The 21,883-nt window shown below is 45.2% G+C and overlaps 1 protein-coding gene across 1 annotated transcript in view; it reads left to right on the top strand.

The window, feature by feature from the left end:
- RAB15 (RAB15, member RAS oncogene family) overlaps positions 1–21,883 on the top strand; it is a 474,790-nt gene that overhangs the window by 426,152 nt on the left and 26,755 nt on the right. Inside the window, exons 3-5 of the mRNA XM_069638667.1 lie at positions 14,700–14,760; positions 16,804–16,881; positions 21,630–21,719. Of these exons, the coding sequence (XP_069494768.1) occupies positions 14,700–14,760; positions 16,804–16,881; positions 21,630–21,719 (229 nt within the window). The remainder of the gene's footprint in view (positions 1–14,699; positions 14,761–16,803; positions 16,882–21,629; positions 21,720–21,883) is intronic.

The raw sequence follows: 21,883 nt of genomic DNA, 5'->3' as shown, positions 1-21,883 counted from the left end.
ATTTCCTGCTTGGTTAATTTCAATGTGTTGTAATTCCTGTTGAATGCTCAGAGCATTGTGGTCATAAGGCCGCGGCCATTTCCAGGATAAACATAATTGACTATGGTCGCTCAACTCAGTTTCGCGCACAACCAGTGATGTGCCCAATTCCAGGAATCTGTCATCCGAGTAGATATAATCTAGATGTGCAGACAGTGATTCTCTGTGCCAGGTGAGCTTGGCCCGAATGTCCCCCCTTATAGAACCATTTAACACTAGTTTCTTTCCCTCATCATCTCCAGCCAATGCAGTTCATCATGTGAGCAGGCCCTTTAGGCTTACATGTGAGTAGATGAAGGTTAAAGTCACCTATTACTATCGTGTGACTTATAGTTTTGTCCAAAACAAAGGAGTTGAGCACATCTCTGATATGTAAAAAAACTGATCCGATGATAGTTGCCGTCTTCCCCAGTATAGGTTAACCATGCAATCGTAAATGATGCATTGTGTATCTTTACCAGTTGGATGTAGGGGGACGCAGAGGTGCATGGGGTCATTCTGAGTTTCATGGATTTTTTGACAGCTATCAAAAGAGCTGCTATAGGCTGACCAGACATGTTCTTGATAGCAGGTGTCATAAAGATATAGAATGGATCCCATATGGGTTCATTGACGTGCCATGTCTTCTGGAGCACAATGATGTCAAAGGCATTGAGTTCCTTATTCAGTGTTTGCCTATGACTTTGCATGTTCCAGGAGAGCAATTCAACATCTTCGTCTATCTCACATTGTTATGAGTTATTTGCATGAGGTTTCCAGTCACCATGCAGATTTTTGTTCAAGTGAGTACTCTGAGACGAGTTTGTCATGTTTGGATAAGTCCTAAGAGGCATAGAGGATGTCACCGAGGCCATCCCTTTTGTTATATCTTGTGCAGTGATAAAGCAGAGATTATAAAATTCTGATCTTGCTTGCCAGAGCATATTCAGTGTAATCCCAGATCTCATAAATAATCTCACTCTGGATAGATCATTATGATCGATGAACTCAACTAAATTAATATCTGGGCTTGTTAAATCCTGCAAAGTAGAGATCTCGGCACATATGTTCAAGATGCTCACACGATTTAAATCACATTTTTAGAATGGGTGTTTGCGACAAGTCATTATTAATCAATGGCAATATTTGTATTCACCAGGATCATAAACCTACTGGTCGCATCCCATTATATCTCCGCTATTCATTACATTTATGGTTTGTGATTTTACCGGCAGTGGGGCCGAGCCACTGTGGTTACCAGTGGGTCCTTTTAGCAGGGCGGACAGATTTGGCATCGAAGGAGGAGATTTCTGTGCCATTATAATGGTTCCTAATGCATCTTTAGACTGTGTGATGTAATGAGCTATAGATTCTCTGATCTCATCTCGTAGTTCTTGTCTGGTGGAGATTGTTTGCTTATCCACCTCTTGTGGTTTGCCATCCATTTGATGTGGTGGCACTTTTTTAGCTTGTGTCGTGGTGGATGTTTTTGCTTCTGCAGAATATTGGATTATGGAACCCCTAATTTCATTCCGCAATTCATCTAGTGTGGGAAAAATGTGTTTGTTTACTTCTTGTTGATCTGAATGATGAGTTTGACTATCTTTTTCTATCACCGCCTTCAAATTTGTAGGATTAGCTATCATTGCTGCCAGAGTATTTAATGGCTCATGATCCTGAGGTAAGTACATTTGGTATTTGGTCTTTACTGGGCTGGTTTTGTTGTACTGGATTTATATCCTTCATTTTCACAATGTTTAAACAAGTTTTCATCTTGTGGCGCGCGTGGGGCCAGCCCCCGCTCCACAGCCGCAACCAAATACCAGTACTGCTGCATTGACTCATCCTGGACCTTTACAAATGATGCCGCCTACCTGGACACTTATATAGCGCTACGCACCTTCAGGTACCTAAGCACTGAGATCATATATTGACAATATAATGTGTGCCCTATATTGCTATGTTCAACCTCTCCTCTGCCGTTATACGTCGATTTACACAAAGGTTGCTAGTCTACTACCTGGCCCATTCACCCGCGTTCTTCACTGTAAACACTCGCATTTCCATTGTTGACCTTTCCCCGCCGCAGTGAACCTGCATTTGGCTGCCTATGCATGCACAATAGATGCCTTACAATGTTTCGCTTTCACCCGCATGCTCCAACAAATTTGCACTTAAACTGCCTACAAATGTCCATGAACTACCAGCCAATGCTCAGCCACTTTTGCATGCCTTAGCAAATCTATATTTAGGTTGCTTGCTATAGATAAGTTACATTCAGGTTTTTTTTATAACTGGCCACCTGCCTATCTATGCTCACCTGCTGTTGTGTTAGCAAATTCGTATATAGGGTTGCCTTAGCAAAGTTGCATCTAGCCTGCTGTTGTGTTAGCAAATTCGCATTTAGGTTTGCCTTAGCAAAGTTGCATCTAGCCTGCTGTTGTGTTAGCAAATTCGCATTTAGGTTTGCCTTAGCAAAGTTGCATCTAGCCTGCTGTTGTGTTAGCAAATTCATATTTAGGTTTGCCTTAGTAAAGTTGCATCTAGATTCCCTATATCTTTCCACCAGCCCACCTCTGCTATGCCTGCTTCAGTAATCCTGTATGTAGGCTGTCTGCCCCATTAACTTTCATTTAGGTTGCCTGTATTGTCCACTAGCCACTAGCCCACCAGTCGTCCCTGCCTTAGCAAATCTGCACCAAGGCTGCCTGCACTCCCCCATAGCGTCCTGACAGTGCTCACCCATCTCCGCCTGCACGATCAAAGCTCAGGTTGCCAGCATACCAAACCCACCTACACTAGCTTACTATGTATATACCACTACTCTACACAGTTCTACTCAGAACTGTCCTCTACTTAACCACCCTTCACGACATGAACTTATCCCAACCACAGAACCAGCTACCTCACGGAAGTGCACCCCTGGAGCAAGCCAACATGGCCACCAAACCATGCAGCCCCCAACAGCGAAACCTAAGGCTTTGTGCCAGACTCCCAAGAATTTATGACCCTCTATCTAATGCCCAATCCGCCTTAAACCACAATAAGCACTCCACGCATACCACCAACATTCCTTTGCACACAGATAATACTGGCCAACACCGACTACAACTCAACAGTCGCATCTTTAGAGAATCCACCTCCCCTCCAAAACGCCAACACAATGTCCAACCACCCTCTACCCCATCTACTCTACCTGGAATAAAAGCTGCCTTAATAATTCTATGGTAGCCCATGCCACCGAAATAGCGGACACAATCCAAAACGAGAACCTAGACCTCCTGGCCATCACGGAATCGTGGCTCCACCCCACAGCAAGACCAGCCATCATGCTTGCCATCCCAGATAATTACACTCTTATACGCATGGATCGCACCACGTCTAGAGGCGGTGGCCTTGCTATAATTGTCAAAAATAATCTAGCCTTAAGACTCTGCTCACCCCTTAATACCAACTCCTGTGAATCCCTCACAGCCAAACTTACCATTGCCAACGATCAAACCATCACCTTTCACCTGATTTACCCACCACCAGGCCCCCTAGGCACCTTTGAGGAAGACCTCACAAACGTACTATCTGACAACTTAAAAAACTCTACTCAATGTCTCATCCTAGGTGACCTCAACCTCGGATTCAATGACTCACGTGACCCCAATGCACTACAAATCAACAGCACCCTTGAGGAACTAGGCTTTAATCAAAAAATTACTGAACCTATACATATCAAAGGAAAGACTCTTGATTGGATTGCCGAACATAACTGCCCAACTACTATCACCTCCATAAAGCCGCAGTTATGGTCTGACCACTACATGGTATCCTTCACACTAGAAGCCTCCACACCCATAAACAATAGCATCCTAGCACCCACCGCACCTACCAGAAACAAATAAAAATATTACCCTTGAAAATCTCATTCCCCTCATCCCCCTCACCTTAAATTCCATCTCAGATCAGTCTGATCCTGCCACCATGGTAGAAAAGTACAATGAAGTGATGCTAGCCTCTCTAGACACTATCGCACCACTGAAAATTAGGAAGAGCAAACCCTGCCAACACCTAAATACTTGGTTCACACCCCTACTGAAAGACATTAGACAAAAGAAACGCCTGAGTGAAAAAACTTGGAGATCAGACCCTTCAGACACCAATAAAAACAACTTGAAGAAACTAGCTACTCTCTACAAAAAAGAAATCATCCTTGCAAAACAAACCCGTATCACTGAAACTAAATCTAACACCAAAGAACTGTTCGCCATCCTAAAGGAAGTAGAATCCCCCATCCAAACCCCTGATGCCTGCCTCAAGGATAAGAACTGGTGCATAGACATACAAAATGCCCTTGCCAACAAGATAACAATGCTTCAGACAAAGATCAGTAACAATAAAGCTACCATAACTGGCCCAAATACTGTCAACACAGGCACCCCATCCAAGGTAATTACCAATTCACCACCAACTCTGAAATGCACCCCTTCTCCACCCACACTGGACATCCCTCCCTTCTACTTTTGTAAAGTCTCCATTAAAGAAGTCGAGAAAGTCATCCTCACTCTCAAACCTTCCAACTGCCAGGGCGACCCATGTCCAGCCCAAATCATAAAAGATGCCACCCGTGAACTCTCACCCTTCATCACTAAACTTATAAATGCCTCTTTCACATCAGGCACTATACCTAACAACCTGAAACAGTCCTGGGTCCTCCCCCTCCTCAAAAAACAAACCCTGGATCCCTCCATCCCTACCAATTACCGCCCCATAACCACTGTGCCGTTCCTGCTGAAAATCTTAGATAAAGTAGCCTATCTACAAATTCAGCACCACCTGGAACTAAACCATCTCCTACGAGTTCGACAGTCCGGCTTCAGACCACAGCATGGTACCGAGACTGCGCTCCTAGACCTCAAGGCACAAATAGACACACTAAGAGATAAAGGCACGACTTCACTCCTACTACTCCTCGACCTCTCTGCCGCATTCGACCTGGTAGACCATGCAATACTCTGCAAACACTTGGTCACGGCAGCCTGCTTCTCCCATGAAGCAGTCGCATGGATCCAGTCCTTCCTAAACAACAGTAAAATGCAAGTCTTCTCAACCCTAGCAGCTGAAGACCCTGCACCTATTTCATGCGGCGTACCCCAAGGATCATGTGTATCGCCCACCCTTCACAAAGCCCCTTTTCGATGATCTAGACGGTCTAGGTATCACCTACACAAACTATGCAGATGATACACAGATCCTCATCCCGTTGATGGGAGATTATGAAGAATTTGGCCTTTGTGAACAGAATCTACCTCATCATCCAGGCATGGATGGCCTCCCACGGACTATGCCTGTATGATGACAAAACCAAACTCCTCATTCTAGGCACCTCCTCTAACATCAAAAAATTAGGCCCCAACTATAACTCCTTCATAATTGACAATAACAACATTATTGTGGCTAAAGTAGTTAAAACACGCGGTTTCTATTTAGACTCCACGCTCACCTTTGGCAAACAAGTGAGTGCCATGGCCTCAGCCACCTCCTACACCTGCAAGTTAATCAGAGCAGCCAAGCCCTTCCTCTCACCCAATAATTGCGGCACCCTAGCAAGGGCACTAATCCTCTCGAAGTTAGACTACTGCAATGCCCTCTACATAGGCAGCAACAAACACATCATCGCCAAAATACAGACACTCCAAAATAATGCCCTGAGAGCAGCCCTAAACTTCCCTAAAAGCACCCACATATCAGACCTTAGGAGAACCACCAACTGGCTCTCCACAAAAGACAAAATCCTTCTTAAACCAGCATCCCTTACACACAAATGCCTCAACCACGCAGCTCTGCAATATCTTACAGACAGATTTACCAGACAAACAGCCCCTAGCCCCTTAAGGAAAGCCAACTCCAACCTCCTGTAAGTACCCAGATTCAAACTCACTAAATCTGGTGGGAGCAGCTTCACTGTTAAAGCAGCACAATATTGTAACTCTCTGCCCCCTGCTCTAAGGGAAGATCTCCCCTACCGGCCATTCAGATCCAATCTGACTCAATGGCTAAAAGAACATGACACATAACATCACCCCACTGACCCCTGGGACTTTATGTTTATCTTGTATATCTGCTTTGCTTTCTGCTCATCTTGTATATTTGTATATTTGCTTGTACACATGTCTACGGCCTTGTAACCACAGCTGTACCTCCATGTTTAATATGTAACCTGTAACCTAAGTTGAACAACCCTCTTTTTGCTTTCGCGCCCGAATACCTCTGGGTCTGGTGCGCTATACAAATAAATAAACAAACAAACAAACCTTCAAAGCAAAACATCAAAAACCAAATGATTGCCATCTTTCCCACAGCGAGATGGGCCCCCTTTAACTATGCGGCTGCATGCAGCGGTGAATGCGTTTTCCATTATCTGAGCCTCCGCGCTCCAGCACACCACCTTATCCGCGCTCTCAGAAAAGTTTAATATCCTCCAACTCCAGATATTATTTCCTAATCTCCTGTCCCTGAATGAGCAAACAATGCTTTCTGAGATCCGCGTCTGGATCAAATAACCTGAGATGAAAGCGCGTAATCTGATCACAGAAGCGTGTGTACGAAGTCAGGAAATTGCTGCGCAAAGTGCAAATCTGTCAGGAGACGTATGCAAAACGGGCACTAGGCGGCATCTAGGTATCAAGCTCGAACCATTTTGCTGGGACGCGCAACATGAAAACGCGATAGACCTTCAGGGCACGATTCATGGAATATTTGCCCGGTTCAAAGTGAATTTGCACTGCCGACACAAACCCTGGTTCATACAACCGTGCAAAGTGTATTCTTGCAGTGGAAAGTCCGGGCCCATAGGATTCTGGACAGGCAACTTTCTTCTGGCGACTTAAAGAACATTTGCCAAATTTTGCGCAACTTTGTTTCCTGCATACTACCTGGTCCTCCACTAACATCTAATATTGTGCACATTCAAGTCTCCGAAACTTGGGCTGGAGTGAATCTTGAAAAATAACTTCAGAAATCGAACCATTTGCAGCCGATTTATACACAGTGAGATTGTAAAATGAAATTAAAAGCCTGTGGGGCAGGTGGTCAAAAATGAACTCAAATGAAAAAAGCCAGAGATTGCGCTTTGTTCTCTCTTTAAAAATGCGTAGTTCACCTCATTCTCAAATATGACTTGACTGCTTCAGGGGGGCCGGACAGGAGCGCCAAAGATGCTCTGACCAGCCCCCTTGCATACATTTTTGGTGTTGGGAGCACTCGCCTGACACTAATGTATCACAGGCTGCCAGCAGCCACATGGGTGCTCGGAGCAGATTTCACAGTGGCAGGTACTCAAAGGGCCTGTCACTGTGAAATGCTACAAAAACCAAAAAAATATTTCTATCCCTGTTTGTGAGCTAGAAATGCAAGTTGGGCAGCAGTGGTTCACAGCGCTGCTGCTCCACTTCAAAACGGTATCTGGACTTTGCATCTAATACCTTTCCATCTAATGCATTTGCATCGAAAAAATATGCATCGAATGCATGTTTTGGGGGGGGGTAAAGGTTTAATTTTTATTGTGGTGGGTTTTAAAGGGTTAAAAACGGGGGGACCCTCCCAAAAACAAATAAAGAACAAAAAATGCATTTGATGCATATTTTTTTAGATACAAAAGAATTAGATGGAAATGCATTTGATGTAAATAAATTCGATGCAAAGTCCATAAACCCTTCAAAACAAAAGCATGACGATGTCAGGAATGACCCTATCCTGGAATGCCCAACCCCCTGCACCAGTCCCAAACAGGCGCCGGAGAATGTGTTTGTCCTGTGTACATCTTAAAGCACCCCCAGCCCCCAATTTGTGCGAAAGCGTGAAAAAGAATGTTGAAGGCTCACATGGCATCTGCACAAAGGGGTGAACATTCTATGATGCGCACATTCAAATGCCCTTTCAGAATAGGGCACATTTTTTGGGCAGCCATGATAATTTGGCCCCATGTTTGTAAACTGAAAGTTAACATTTTTACAGGAAGCTTTTTGTCACTAGAGACGTACCCTCATTGTCAAATGTGTTAGTGTCACTAAGTTTATTTTCTAGTCTCTACATAGGTAATACAAAGGAGAATTCACATAGTTTTACCATGTTTATTAACTATTGTAGAGACTAGAAAATAAACATCAGGGACGTCATTTAGAGGTCGCCAGGAGTCACAACTGCGACCCCTGAGGGTTTCCCTTGCTACCCCTGTGTCACAACTGCGACCCCTGAGGTTTCCCTTGCTACCCCTGTGGTCTCCCTTGCTACCCATAAAAAAAAGAAAAAGAAAACGTTGTTTTAAAAAAAAGACAAATGTAAGCTCCTGGGCTGTGGCCAATGCCATGTGGCTTTGTTTCTGGAGTGGCTGGCTCTTAAAGACCTCAACTCAGCCTTTCATCCTCCTGCGGTCATTAAATGAGTACCAACACATGTTGGGTGATATTGTATGTATATTTGTTCTGTATAAGTGCTATATAATAACACATCATTATCATTTGGTCATGGACGTCTGCTTGTATTCACAGTAATTTGGTAATATGGGCCTATACACACTGATATTAATGATACATATGGTGATCCATTCTTGTATGAAATGTATATCACATTACAGTGATATCGTAACCATATTTTTCGTAGTGTACTTAGCAATAATGTTATGTGATGCCAATTCCTGTTTTGTCAAGGAGTGAAAGGTCGTGTTCCATCGCTTCCCGTGATGTCACTTCGGCTGTGGTCAAATGACATCACTTCGGGTGATGTCATCAGAGGTGAAGGGCCGTGGGATGTCAGTTCCCCTACCCCTGTCATTTTGGTAATAATTGTGAACCATAGCAACTGAATCTTCTGCTATGCCTTGTTATATTGATGCGCTTTGTCTGACTCCTGCACCCACATTTTTAACTGAATCTTCTTCTATATCACAATAAAATATTATTGTTGAGGAATGTGACATTTTTGGTTGATCACAGGACTGGTTATACAAATAGGGATTACTCCCCTAATAGCATTGTTTGATGTAATTGACATCGTTCCAAGTTCCCAATATTTAGCTCCGCCCCTATAAGACAACCCACCACCATACGGAATTTGTTCTGTGCAGCTGTTAACGATCACATCCATCCTGCCTCATGGCCCACTGGAAAGTAACCCCAGGTCCTTCGCCAGTTTCGTCTCACAGGTGTGGTTACCAACAAATGCGGTCTCAGGCTCAGCTGCGAGAGCCTCTCACAAGGCATTCTCTACCATGCAGGGGCGTGTGCAGGCACTGGGCTGGCGTGGCACGTGCTAGCCCTGGAATCTGATTGGCCACCCCATTATCCTAAACTATGATCATTAGGTGTGTGTGCACTCATACTTCATGCCACCCCTGCATAAGTCAGTGCCCCACATGGGCCACCCCAATCGAGAGTCTGGACACCTCACTTCTACCGTGGTCTCGTGCCACGTTCCCCTGACTGTACCATGCTGCGACTCTTGTGCCACTTGCACTCTCAAGTCGAATTCTATAGTGAAAGCCTTTTCAAGTGCCCCGGCGGACCCCACATATCACTTCACTCCTGAATCATGTCCAGATGCCAATAAGCTATTACACTTTGCATGGCATAATCACCACTTTCTCACCACATTGCACCTTGTGACAAGGGGGTCTGCAATGGTTTCACACTACGAGCTTTATAGTGAAATATTCGGCAGTAGAAATTTGATTTCCAAATCATAATGTAGGGTGACCAGATTTCCAAAATGAAAAACCTGGATGTCAACATAAAAGGACTGCCTCCTCACAGCCCACCCATTACCCCCCCTTCCCCTGACATGTACTCACAACCCCCATCCAACATTATTTCCAGCACTGCTCCTTTATATCAATAATCTATATTAGTACCCGGCGAGGGGGGGGGAGGGTGTCAACCTCCCATCAATGAGGAGGTGCAAAATGGGGGCATTCCCCCTGCCGGGATCTCAGGTTTGTGCTGCCCTGTGGCCCTGATCTGTGTCCCCTTGCCCACCCACTTTTTCGCATATTTTTGCCCCTCCCAAACTCACCCCACTTACCTTCCACGGCCCGGTCCCTCGCCGACGCCGGGATCCGCAGTGTTCCCGGTGCATCCCCGCAGTCTTGTCAATGACCATCATGGAAAGAGAGAAGGGACTATATAGTCCCTTCTTGAGATCCATGGCAGACATCTTTTTAAAAAATTGTTTTTAAACAAACTATTAGTATCCAGTACATCGTGCCAAATACTAATAGCAATATTACCCTCACAGGAAGGGTGGCATTACAAGGCCTGGTGAATGTGTGCATGTTAATTCCGGGACAGTCCAGGCAAAACCGGGAAGTCTAATCACCCTAACATAATAGATATATAGATTGGTGATAGAGGAGTATACAGAGGTGAGACAGGGGGAGACGGGAGGTTAGTGGGAAGGGGGCGTATGCCACGTCCACTCCATTATAAGAAAGAAGGAAACAATTATATGGCACAGGTGAAATTGCCACAACCAAACAGTCCACTATAAACATTGTGGAGATGAAACCACATGGAACTGTGGCAGGGGTCTGTGTGTGCCTTAGGCCGGTCCTGACCTGCAGCCCCTGGAAAGCACAATGTGAAAAACTCTAAGTTTGTGCTTCGTTGGTCACTACTTGCGATTGCCCTTTCGGCTACTGAATAGTTGGAGCCCCATATGAGGATAGTATTTGTTCTATGTTTATGGTCGATTGACTTGGTTAGTTGTCAATCTGTATGACCCAGTGTATGGAAATGTCGTTCTACTGGAGAATGTACCCTCTTGGTGAAAGCATCTCACATCAAACCTCGAGCGCAGATAGAATTGAAATCCTCTCTCATATAGTGTGCACATAGAAAGAAGACCTCGCCAGGAGGGCCACTTACTCCCCACTATTGTAATCTATATTGTAACACGAGCAATACATGTGACAGTGCATGAATATGACGTTTACGTATAAGGCACGTTGAAGCTGCACTGTGGAGCGGGGCGCCCACCATGGCAGGCTGCGTGTGTCCTCTGGAGACCTTTCTGTTTCTGTGTATGGGGCCAAGACTACTGGCCAATGTGGGAGTCTTAACACCTTCTTAAAGGATGGGTTCCTCATCTCCCTACACCTGTCATGGATAGTACTTGTCATCTGCCATATCCTCTCCCAAAGACTTTAGCAGAGGGGGGAGGGGGGCGGGGTGCAAAATACAGACCACCTGGAGTCATTGGTCTACATCCCTCAGATACCACAGTCTGCAACCTTTGGCTCTGCAGAGATTTTGGACTACAGCCCCCACCAGCCCTAGCCAGCACAGCTAATATTGAGGGATCATGGGAGTCCTAGTCCAAGGCATATGGGGAGCGAAAAGTTGCTTTTAGAAAATTGCGTTGCCATCTTCAAAGGCACCTTTTGGATTGTGTAACATTCAAGGGATACCTTTCCTCAATATACCCCAGTGGCATAATATTAATGATATATCAATAGCAGGTGCTATATTGGGGAGTAATGGCTACATTGCATATGTGTAGAATAGTCCATGCGGATACAGTCACTTGGGTCTTCCGTTTTGCAGAAATAGCCCGAGAGAGGGACCAGACCCCAACACCACTGTTAGGCAGAATCCTGTGCAGTTCCCTTGGGGACCACTGCAAAACGATTAAGACTACAGGAGTAAGCAGTAAACCCAATTGGTAGCAGTCTGTACCACCCAGATTTACCTAGTAGCTGTGGCTGAGCAGTCAGACTTCTTTCAAGAAGAGTAGGGCAGTATACAGAGGATACACAATAGGGCTAAAACACAGTAGAACAAGCAAACACTGACCAGAGCTTGGTATCAAAAGTTTATAATTATTTATTTAACACACACTTAAAGAAATACACTAGCACTATTAATCAAAGCAAGTTCAAACACAATCAGAAAAGTATACACACCTCTCTTAAGAATTATTAGCCAAGTCTAAGTCAAAACACCACTATTTGTCAAAACAGATGCGAGCGCGTAACTTAGATGGCACTCCAATAATTAAATAAAAGGGAGAGAAAAAGGCAGGTCATAAAAATAAAACAGTTCCCAACACTTTTCTAAGACCAAAACAAGTTAGTGAAGGCAGAGTCTACTGTAGAGCCAAAGTTCATAGGCCAGGCCCACTTTAAAGGGAGCAAGGTGAAATGTGCCCAAGATCACACAGTTAGAAATGCATACAAGTCTTTGTAAAAATGTTCAAAAGGGGATGGGTTGATTCCGAAGGTAAAGTTGGAAGGTCTGGGGGCCAACCCAGTTGGAAAGCCAAGGATTTAAGGGTCACCTTTAGCAAACCGTAGAAAGGCAAGCCAGGTGGAACACAGTAACTTTAAAGTTGAGGGAGCTGCAGCGGTGGCAGTTGTTCCTGGCAGTTCATGGTTCGGGTGCAGTTCATGGTTTCGACCAGGGGAAGAGAAGATCTCGTCGAGGAGGAAACTTGGAGTCGTTGCACTGCCCAGGGAGAGACCAGCCGCGGAGTTCGTTGGTGAAAAGGTGCGTTCCTTTTATTCGCGGTCACAGTGGTGAAGCTTGGCTATCCGGCCGCCGGGGTGCTTGGCACGGGCGATGCGACCAAGAGACGTCCTGGAAGGCGAAAATGGTGAACTGGTTGATCCCACCAGCTCAGAGGAAGAAAACTCTTTCAGCAGAAGATCTTCTCTTGTCGTCGGGAAAGTGGTGAGGTCGTTGCAGCAGGGCTCCACCGGTAGTGTTGTCGTTGCAGATGGCTCAGCTTCTCCCCTCTTCGGGTTTCTTGGATCCTGTGGCGACTTCTCAAGTTCCAGTCCCAAAAGCCCTGCTTTTATGCAGAAAACCCCCCATTCAACAGCCTAGCTGTCACTCATACATGCTAAGTGGTGAGCCGGGCGGCTCACCACTGGGCCAATCAGAACAGAGTGCAACTTGAGTTGCTAAGGCAACGCAGTCCAGGGTGCCCATTCCCCCACCCACACATCCTGTGGAACCCAGACAGAGTGGCACCAGTTGGAGGGCTTCTGTGGAGAAGCCCACCAAAAAGTGGAACAAAGGGCCCGACCTTGGTTGAAGTTACAGAGACGGACACGAACGCCATTTTAGAAAATAGTTCTGGCAAAAAGACCCAACCGGTGATTTTTATATTAAATAAATAAACCGGTGGTATCTTTAACATTGCACCAAAAAGTGGTGCGTTTAAAATCAATGGGAAAATCCCATAGGAAATATTCCGGTGGAATATTTTGCGTGGTAACCACTGCCACCAGCCAGAAACTCGACAAGGGGGGACTGGACAGTGCTGCCCCCCTTGGAAACAGACCCAGGGGCAATCGAATTAACCCCTTCCAGTACTTCCCCAGTATGATGGTTTGTACTGGTTCTGTTCAAAATTTTGGACTAGTAAAGTCAATGGTGACTTTACATGCCCTGGAAGACAGTAGTCAGTCCCAGGGTATGGAGTCTATGTTTGGGGGTCACTATGACACCCCTGTGTTACTGCACTGAGGGTGCTGTGTAACATATACACAAAAATAGATGATACCCTATGGAGTAAAAGACCCCATAGCTCATAAGCACACAAAAAGTCAAAGACATACCTCAAATCATGCCTAAGAGTGGGAGGAAAAGAGTCTCGCTCTTAGCAGGAGAAAAAAACAAACCCCAAAAATCCAGCAAAGCTGCTGGGGGGCTCACTGGGTTTGGGAAATTAGCCTTATAAGAGAATTCTCCCTAACAAGCACTCTGTGAGATCATGAGAGTGGTTTCTTGAATGCCAGTGGAAGACTTTGGCACATCCTTCTGGCTGCCCCATTAGCTCCTCCTTTCCGCAACCCTGACCAGCCCCTGGCCACCGCTCGCATAATTAACCTCGATACAATATGCAGAGGACAAATGCTTCGACTGTAGGGCCAGGAACGCCACTACAATTCTCCACTCTACCAGAAATTGGAGACAGGCCGGAAAACTACTTTGTCCTACAATGCCTTCCTAGACGGATCGACTGCATCTGACTGCCCGACCACAGAAAGCCATATTTAATCTGGAATGTTTAACAAATGTAACTTGTGTCTGCTGTGAAAGACGACCCTCATTGCACATATTACTTTGCCTCTGCCCCACTCCTATCCCCTCATGCAACCATCAAGCTTTGGCCCTCCAGATGCTTTGGACTAGAACTCCCATCAGCCCTAGCCAGCAATGTAAAAGGTGAAGGATCATGGGACTTCTAGTCCAAAATATCTGGAGAGACACAGGCTGCAGAACTATTCTCTAGGGGGTCTGAGCGACTGTGTGTGCATGTGGTCTGATTAAAACTAATGATATTAAACACATCATCTGGCCATCCTGACATGTAGCTACTTGGCTGCCACCCTGCCTTGTTCCCTGGCTGAGGGCCACCTTGGAGTCTTCCCCTTGCATGAAGCACTTGAGGTCATGCGGGGGGCGGGGGGGAGGGGCGAAAGGGGGCTTGCCTTGGTTGATCTTGCACCTCTGGTTCAAATCTTTCGCTGGAGCACAGCTCCTTCCACCTGAAACCAGGCCAGTGAAGAATGCCCATTGGAAACCTCACCCTGCATTCTGTGATGAAATGAAAGTACCCCTTGCATAGGCGTGACAAATACCCAACTAGTATTGAACATACTCATTAATACTATATGCGTTCTGCCTTTTCAGGGACACAGCAGGACAGGAGAGGTACCAGACTATCACGAAGCAGTACTACAGGCGAGCACAGGTAACCCAGCCTTACATCATGGGAATTCAGCTTTACTTGTGGATGTATGCCATGTTAGTCTTTGCCTAAAACACTGCTGGTGGCATCTTGGTCTTTAAATCTAATGTTAACATCTTTCAGCATCTGGAATCAACATTGAGAGCCTGAGGCCAGTATTTACATATTTATAACGTTCACAGATTCTTTTTTAGACAATTGTATGATTTTGGGCTGCACTGGCTCTGCGTCCCCATGCTACCTGACCAGGAAAGGCTTACGATGTGATAAGGTGTGATAGCTGAGCTGCCGCTCCCTTCAATTCTCCAGCCACACGCGCAACGGGCATATGAACTGCAGCGATGGTCGACCTGCAGGGCCCCTGCCATGAACACAAGGCAATTAGAGCATCAGTGATATCCTTCCACACCAGGGATGTTTTAGGGGCAAAGGGGAGTCCAGGAAACAAAATGAGGAGTCGAGTGATATTGAATGTTGTGAACATTATGAGGCTCTATGTCACCATATTGTGACCCTTAATCAGGGGTCTTCAGCATGTGGTTCTCCAAATGTTTTGGACTACTTCTCCCATGATTCCTCACCATTCACTAAGCTGACTACGGCTGATTGGAATTGTAGCCCTAAACATCAAGATAGGCAAACGTTGTTTACCACTGCGCTAAATATAGTGACACTAAATATTGTGGCTCTAATAATGTGTCCCTTTTTCTGCAGCTTTATTTGTTATCCTGGGGGAGACCCTGTACCACACCTACACCCCCCTCCTGTGTTTCATCCCCTGCTCTCCCTGGACCTGACTCAAAATCTCCCTTTAAATCCTCCATCAAACAATATTTTCTCACGCACAATGATGGACTATGGACTGGATTTACCTGGATCCAATATCCAGCTAAAAATACCTCACCAGATCTCGGATCTGGGAAAATCCATTTGTAGCCTTCAATTGGTTATTTGGTTTTGTGTGTTCAGACTTTAAATGGTGCCGAAGCCGGGATTGGAACCTGGGTCATTAGGACTAGAGGCGAGATACCCACAGAAAATAATCAAATGTAGTTTTTTAGGTTTAAAAGGTGTGCACCATTTATACTGTTCCAGAATAATTATAGGAAACGCTCCTCTCTTGGGTGCATTTTACTGGTGTTTAATCTTTATAGGGGGGCCACCTTGCACACCCTCCACTGGACACTCGTGGGACCCCGCAGTGAATAATATCAATTTCCAGCGCTGTCATCACACATTTCATTAGAGCCGCTTAATATTTAGTCCCAATGTATTTAGGGCCCGAGTCGTGGAATTTTTTGCACGGTCAAAGTGACTTTGCACTGCTGAAAAGTCATTTTGTACTGCAAAAATGACTATGCACTGACTTTGCACAGACTTTGGACTGCAAAAATACACTTTGCACAGTCCACGAATCAGGGTTTCTGTCAGCAGTGCAAAGTCACTTTCTAGCAGTGCAAAGTCACTTTGAGCCGTGCAAAAAATTCCATGAATCGGGCTATTCGAGCCATGATAAACTGGCGTGCTGCCTAAAATGATAGCCTGCAAACAACGGATATGGGTTGTTTGACCTAAAAAACTTGACCTACTCCCCATTTGAGCAAATTTCTTTGACCTATTATTTTACCCACTGTGGAGGCAGACCACCCCTTGCAACCACCCAAATGCAGGGGGAGACCCCTGCCTACCCCCCAACTCCCCCCGACCTCAACCTATTCCCTTACACCCCACAACTATTTTTTTTCATTAAAGTGTAACATTTGATCTGTCGAATTAGGTCAAAAAGATGCAGTCAAATGGGAGCAGGTCAAGTTGGCATTAGGTCAACTATGCCAATACCACAAACAACTATGCCTTTAAACTATGTTTTGTAAAACCAAGACTTGCAGATGTGCAGGTTCACAAATGAACGGCAGTATTTGTTGACAGTCTGACTGGTTGTACCGTTGGATGTGCTTGACTCACTTCCCATTGGTTGATGCAATCATGTTTGGTCTTGTTCGTTGCTTGCCGCTGGCACACTGTAACCATGCTTTCTGTTTGCAGGGAATCTTTTTAGTCTATGACATCACCAGCGAGCGGTCCTACCAGCACATCATGAAGTGGGCCAGTGACGTAGACGAGGTAATCACTCTAATATGTTTAGTATATATAGGATTTATGTTACGTTCATATGCTCGTGGTATTTCCCACTTTTTTCTAGCAAGTCGTCCGAATTACATTTTGCCGCATTTGTGACCATTTTGTGTTTTTTTTTTTTTTTTACCACAAAACAGGTAATGGGCGGGTATGGGTTAGGTATATAGAAAGGGGGAGGGGCAAAGGGTGGGTGACGGAGGAAGAAGACCCCCCTGCATTTTGCAGTAAAAAAAACTTAAAACAATTCTTCGAAATGTAATCCAGCCAAATTATTTTTAAGAAACCTCATAGACCCGTGCTCAAGGCTAACAGTAAAAACACATTCTAATTATTTCACAGAACAAAAACAAAATAACTTTCAGTAAAAGAACTAAACTGGCCGTACCGCTATTTGAGTAGTAAAGCGTACCAGTGGGGTGTCGAGGGAGTCGCCTGGGGTGGCGCGGGCTACCCTTGGAATCTGATTAGCCATCACATTATCCGAAACGTGTGTGTGTGTGTGTGTGTGTGTGTGTGTCAGTGCCCCCACTTGGGCCACCCCAGTCAAGAGTCTGGACACGTCATTCTAGCATACCACTCCTTCAGGAATGAGGGGGGTCAGACCCGGTTGACTCAATAGGTAAGAGTGCCTTTAAATCCAGATCAAACACCTGTCAATGATTGATTGTTTCTTGCTCTATGGATCAGGGTGGTCCAACTCCTGGCCTTGAGGGTCGGAAACATGTCAGATTTTTAGGATGCCCCTCACTAATCTTCATGAGATACATTTCCATACAATGAACTAGATGTAAGCACATTTGTTCTCTTGAACAGTCCCCGGGAGGATAGCTCAGGGGCAACGAGCTCGCCTTGGAAGCAAAACAACGCGGAACACAGTTTCGATCCCGGGTCCACGCTTGGGAACCTCAGGGTATTAAGCGTGTTGTAAATAACCAATCATAATCATTAATGAGGGATATCTTGAAAGCCAGTCAGGATTCTGGCCCTCGAGGCCTGGAGCTGGACAAGCCTACTGTAAGCGTTTTTGTCAGCCTTACATTTTTGGGTTGCAACTTATATATATATATATAATATATATAGGGATACACACATGAAATGGGGCCTAAGGATGTAGGGACATAGGGCTGATGGGTGCTGTGCTGAACATCGTGCACACTGGTTGGGGTGCAGCATCTTCTGGTAAATTGATGGCATATTGGCAGTTAATTGCCCTCAAAGGTATTAAAGTTAAAGATGGCCCTCGTAAAGCCACAGACAAGTGGGTGGATCACTCCTTCCCAAATCCTCTTTACGGCATGCAGTACGTACTCTGTTCCCCACGCCTTACACATCCAATGCATTCCCAACTGGATACCATGCACATTTCCACTTAGCAGACACATGCCGCCCCAAAACCAGTGCCTTGCCAGGGGGTGAAGTCACACCCCGTCAACCTATCCAAATCCACAGCATTATCCATCAACCTCTCCCACCAGGAGGAGGCCGCGCTCGCACCACTCTCACCAATTCCCTGGGCCAAAGAGGCCATAGAATACCTCGAAGTCCAGATCACCAAAAATCCAATGCGTTTATATTCAAATAACATCCCACAATTTCTCAGCTCTCTGCAGAATGATCTCAAAAGGTGGAATCAACAAGAAATCTCTTGGTTCGGACGAATTTCAGCCGTGAAAATGAACCTGATACCCAGATGGCTATACCAATGTGCATCTCTACCACTACAGATCCCTTCCCTTGCCATACGGGCACTACAGAAGAAAATAATGGCATTTGTATGGGGGGGGGAAGAGGCCCAGGATCAACAAACGAATCATGATGAAAGGAAAACCACAAGGGGGCATGGGTGTCCCTGACCTAGCCAGATACTCACTAGCGGCTCAACTATCCCACACATTCGCCTGGGTGCAGGAAGTAGACCCCCCGAAATGGAGCCAAATCGAAGAGTCCTGGTGTCCAATCCCACTACACGATCTTCCACACCTGCCATTGCTAAAACCACAAGTCAACTCTGGGCCCTTATCTGCCACGACTGTCACGACCCAATGCTGGAAAACCGCAGCGCGGAAATGGGGAATTCGAGGCACCCTGGGTCCCATGTCTCCCATCTGGAACAACCCGGAATTCACACCAGGAAACCCACCACAGGACTTCCATGCCTGGATAGCAGGGGGCCTGGCAAAAACTGGCGACTTTCTGGAAGAAGGCTCTCCCATTACCTTCGAGAGATGCAAAATAAAATTCGGAGTGGGGGAACGGGAAAGATTCCGGTACTCTCAAATTAGGCACTGGATGTCACACAGGAGAACTCGGGACAAATGCTCGAGAGAACCAACAGCTCTGGAGCTCACTTTGTCATCTCTGACCAGCAAAGGCAGAATATCCACTGTATGCCGGCTCCTAGACAGATCTGACCCAGCAAAGAAAGAAAGATACATGACAGAATGGGAAAAGGACATTGGCCGGGAAATAGCAGTAGAAGACTGGGAGCAAATATGGACCAGATTACACAAAAGCTCACAATGCGTCACGAATAAGGAAGGAGGCTATAAACTGTGTTACAGATACTATATCACCCCCACCCAAATCCATAAGGCCAACCCGGATTTTCCCGACACATGTTGGCGTGGCTGCCAAGCCCCCGGTTCTCTTTTTCACTTAGTCTGGTCCTGCCCAAAGGCAGAGATATACTGGAAGGAAGTGCTGAAACACATCAAAGAAATCTCTGGCCTCTCAATCCCTTGGGACCCAGGAATTGTCCTTCTGGGTGAAATCGGCGATGGAACATTCCCGATTTCAGGTCATATCTCCCGCCTATGCAACCACCTACTACTAGCTGCGAAAATTGCAATGGCCCGACTATGGAAAGACAAAAAAGGCCCCTCGATTGGCCTATAGTGGGCCAAATGCTGGGAGATTGCATTATCAGAAAAAATCACAGCAATTCGCTCAGACTCCCTAAATAGAACTCTTTTTGACTATGCAGCCAAATACCCAACTCTCACCAGGAGGCCCCCACTCACAAGGTGGCTCCAATGCAGCCCCCTCTACTGACTCCCGATCAGCCCCCAAACACACCAGAACCTATTCGAACAATCATCCAGGACTTTTCCACCCAACTGCAACAGCCAGGAATCAACCCACCATCTCTCTTACCCCCAACTCACAAAAGACTATAAAGGCACTAGTTAATGTTTAAGCTGATATGTATTGCATTGTTGTATGAAATATACTATCTTGAAAGATCAATAAAATGTTGTTATGAAAAAAAAAGAGTAGAAAATGAGTACAGTGGAAAACCCCAAATCCTACTGCCAGCACTGGGCCACGGGTGTCCCGGATAATGTGAGAAAAAGGGCAAACATGTTGTCCTCCAGTGTCCCAACGGAAGGATGTTTCCCTTGGCATGCCCGTCGCTACTTCTTTGAATGATGCCCCTATAAACAAGGGGTGCACCCAGCCCTAAAGAAAAGGGGTGTATTGGCCACTTTTACTCCCTATAAATTGACAAATACCCCCAAAAAAGAAAAATGGGAAGTAAAAATAACCGCAACAAAAAAGGTATGTAGTCTTTCCATCGAAAAGGTTTCCAACAAAACTTTTTTCATCGAAACCTATCCAACGAAAAATGTGCATCAAATGCATATTTGTGCGGGGCAAAGTGTTAATTTTGTTTGGTGTGGGTTTTTAAGGGTAAAAAACAGGGTGTTGGCGGGGGAACCCCCACAAAAAAATACTAAAAAAATGCATTCAATGCACATTTTTTCATTGCATAAGTTTCGATGGAAAGTTTTCGATGGAAAGACATGTAACCAACAACAAATAGGTAACCAACACATAGACGCTTGTACCCCTGCTTTCAGACACACAGCTCCATGGATCTGTTTGGACTTGTAGTACCAGAGGAAGAAACTTTGTTTTACTACCCAATCGAAAAAGGTACATATGTATCTTTTAATGTACATGATTAACTAGCTGCAGAGAAACATCTACTACAAAAACATTTCTGTTTTATAGGTAAAACATACTTTTACTCCTTTATAAAATACTCCTTTTGGAAATTTGACTTTTTTACTCCCTTCAATATAATTTTCCTCCCAACTTTGAAAAATAGGGCATAAAATCCTCCCAGTCCAAAATCTTGTCTGGAGCACTGGGTGCACCCCATTCTGCCTGTGGTTTACCCCATGAAATGCAGTTAGATATATGGCAGAACCACACTGCCATGAATCGGCAACCCCTCCTTATAACCCCCCCCACCCACCGACCTGGCGACTTCCACTGCGTAAAGCCCTTTCGCGTCTGAAATTTTGATTTCTGAGGTCCTGATCTATTGATCAACTCTTCGTCTTGCACCGGAATCCTGTGCATGTATTACCCGTCTAAGCCTGATCTCTAGCTTAAGTAATCCTACCGCTTTTTCATTTTCCATAGGATTGCAATTTTTTTTAAATGGTCCCTTTTTCTTTTTAAATAAATGTTTCTAACCAATCAACTTTAGGTTCAAATATTAGTGGATCTTAAAAAATCGGATAAACTACAGACTCGAATCCAAGCAGAATCTTTAGTAGTTTACGCGAAACCCCTAGTTCCACCCGAAATGACGAAGAATTTTGTCAAAATTTGAATATTGAAGGATTTCTGTTTTCAATCATACCTTATACCTAACTAGTGCCATGCAGAGGTACCACATTGAAAATTATGTTTACAAACTAGTTAACGTAATCTTTTTTCAGTACGCACCCGATGGAGTTCAGAAGATTTTAATTGGGAATAAAGCGGACGAAAGCCAAAAGCGACAAGTTGGAGCGGATCAAGGACTCAAGGTAGGGTTCTTTGTGGGTACCTTGCAAATTAAGGGATGTGGCCAATAATAATGAAACGTGTGTTAATTAGCTTGTGAATGAAGGTGACAGCGGACTTTAGGGACATCCAATACTGCGTAATCGTGCATGGTACAGCGCAGAATCCAAACTGATCCATATGCACA

This window comes from Ambystoma mexicanum, chromosome 14 (assembly GCF_040938575.1).
Source record: "Ambystoma mexicanum isolate Mex_15411 chromosome 14, UKY_AmexF1_1, whole genome shotgun sequence".
Classification (NCBI taxonomy): Eukaryota; Metazoa; Chordata; class Amphibia; order Caudata; family Ambystomatidae; genus Ambystoma; species Ambystoma mexicanum.
The sequence above is the reverse complement of the archived record's forward strand: the minus strand, read 5'-3'. Positions and strand labels throughout refer to the sequence as shown.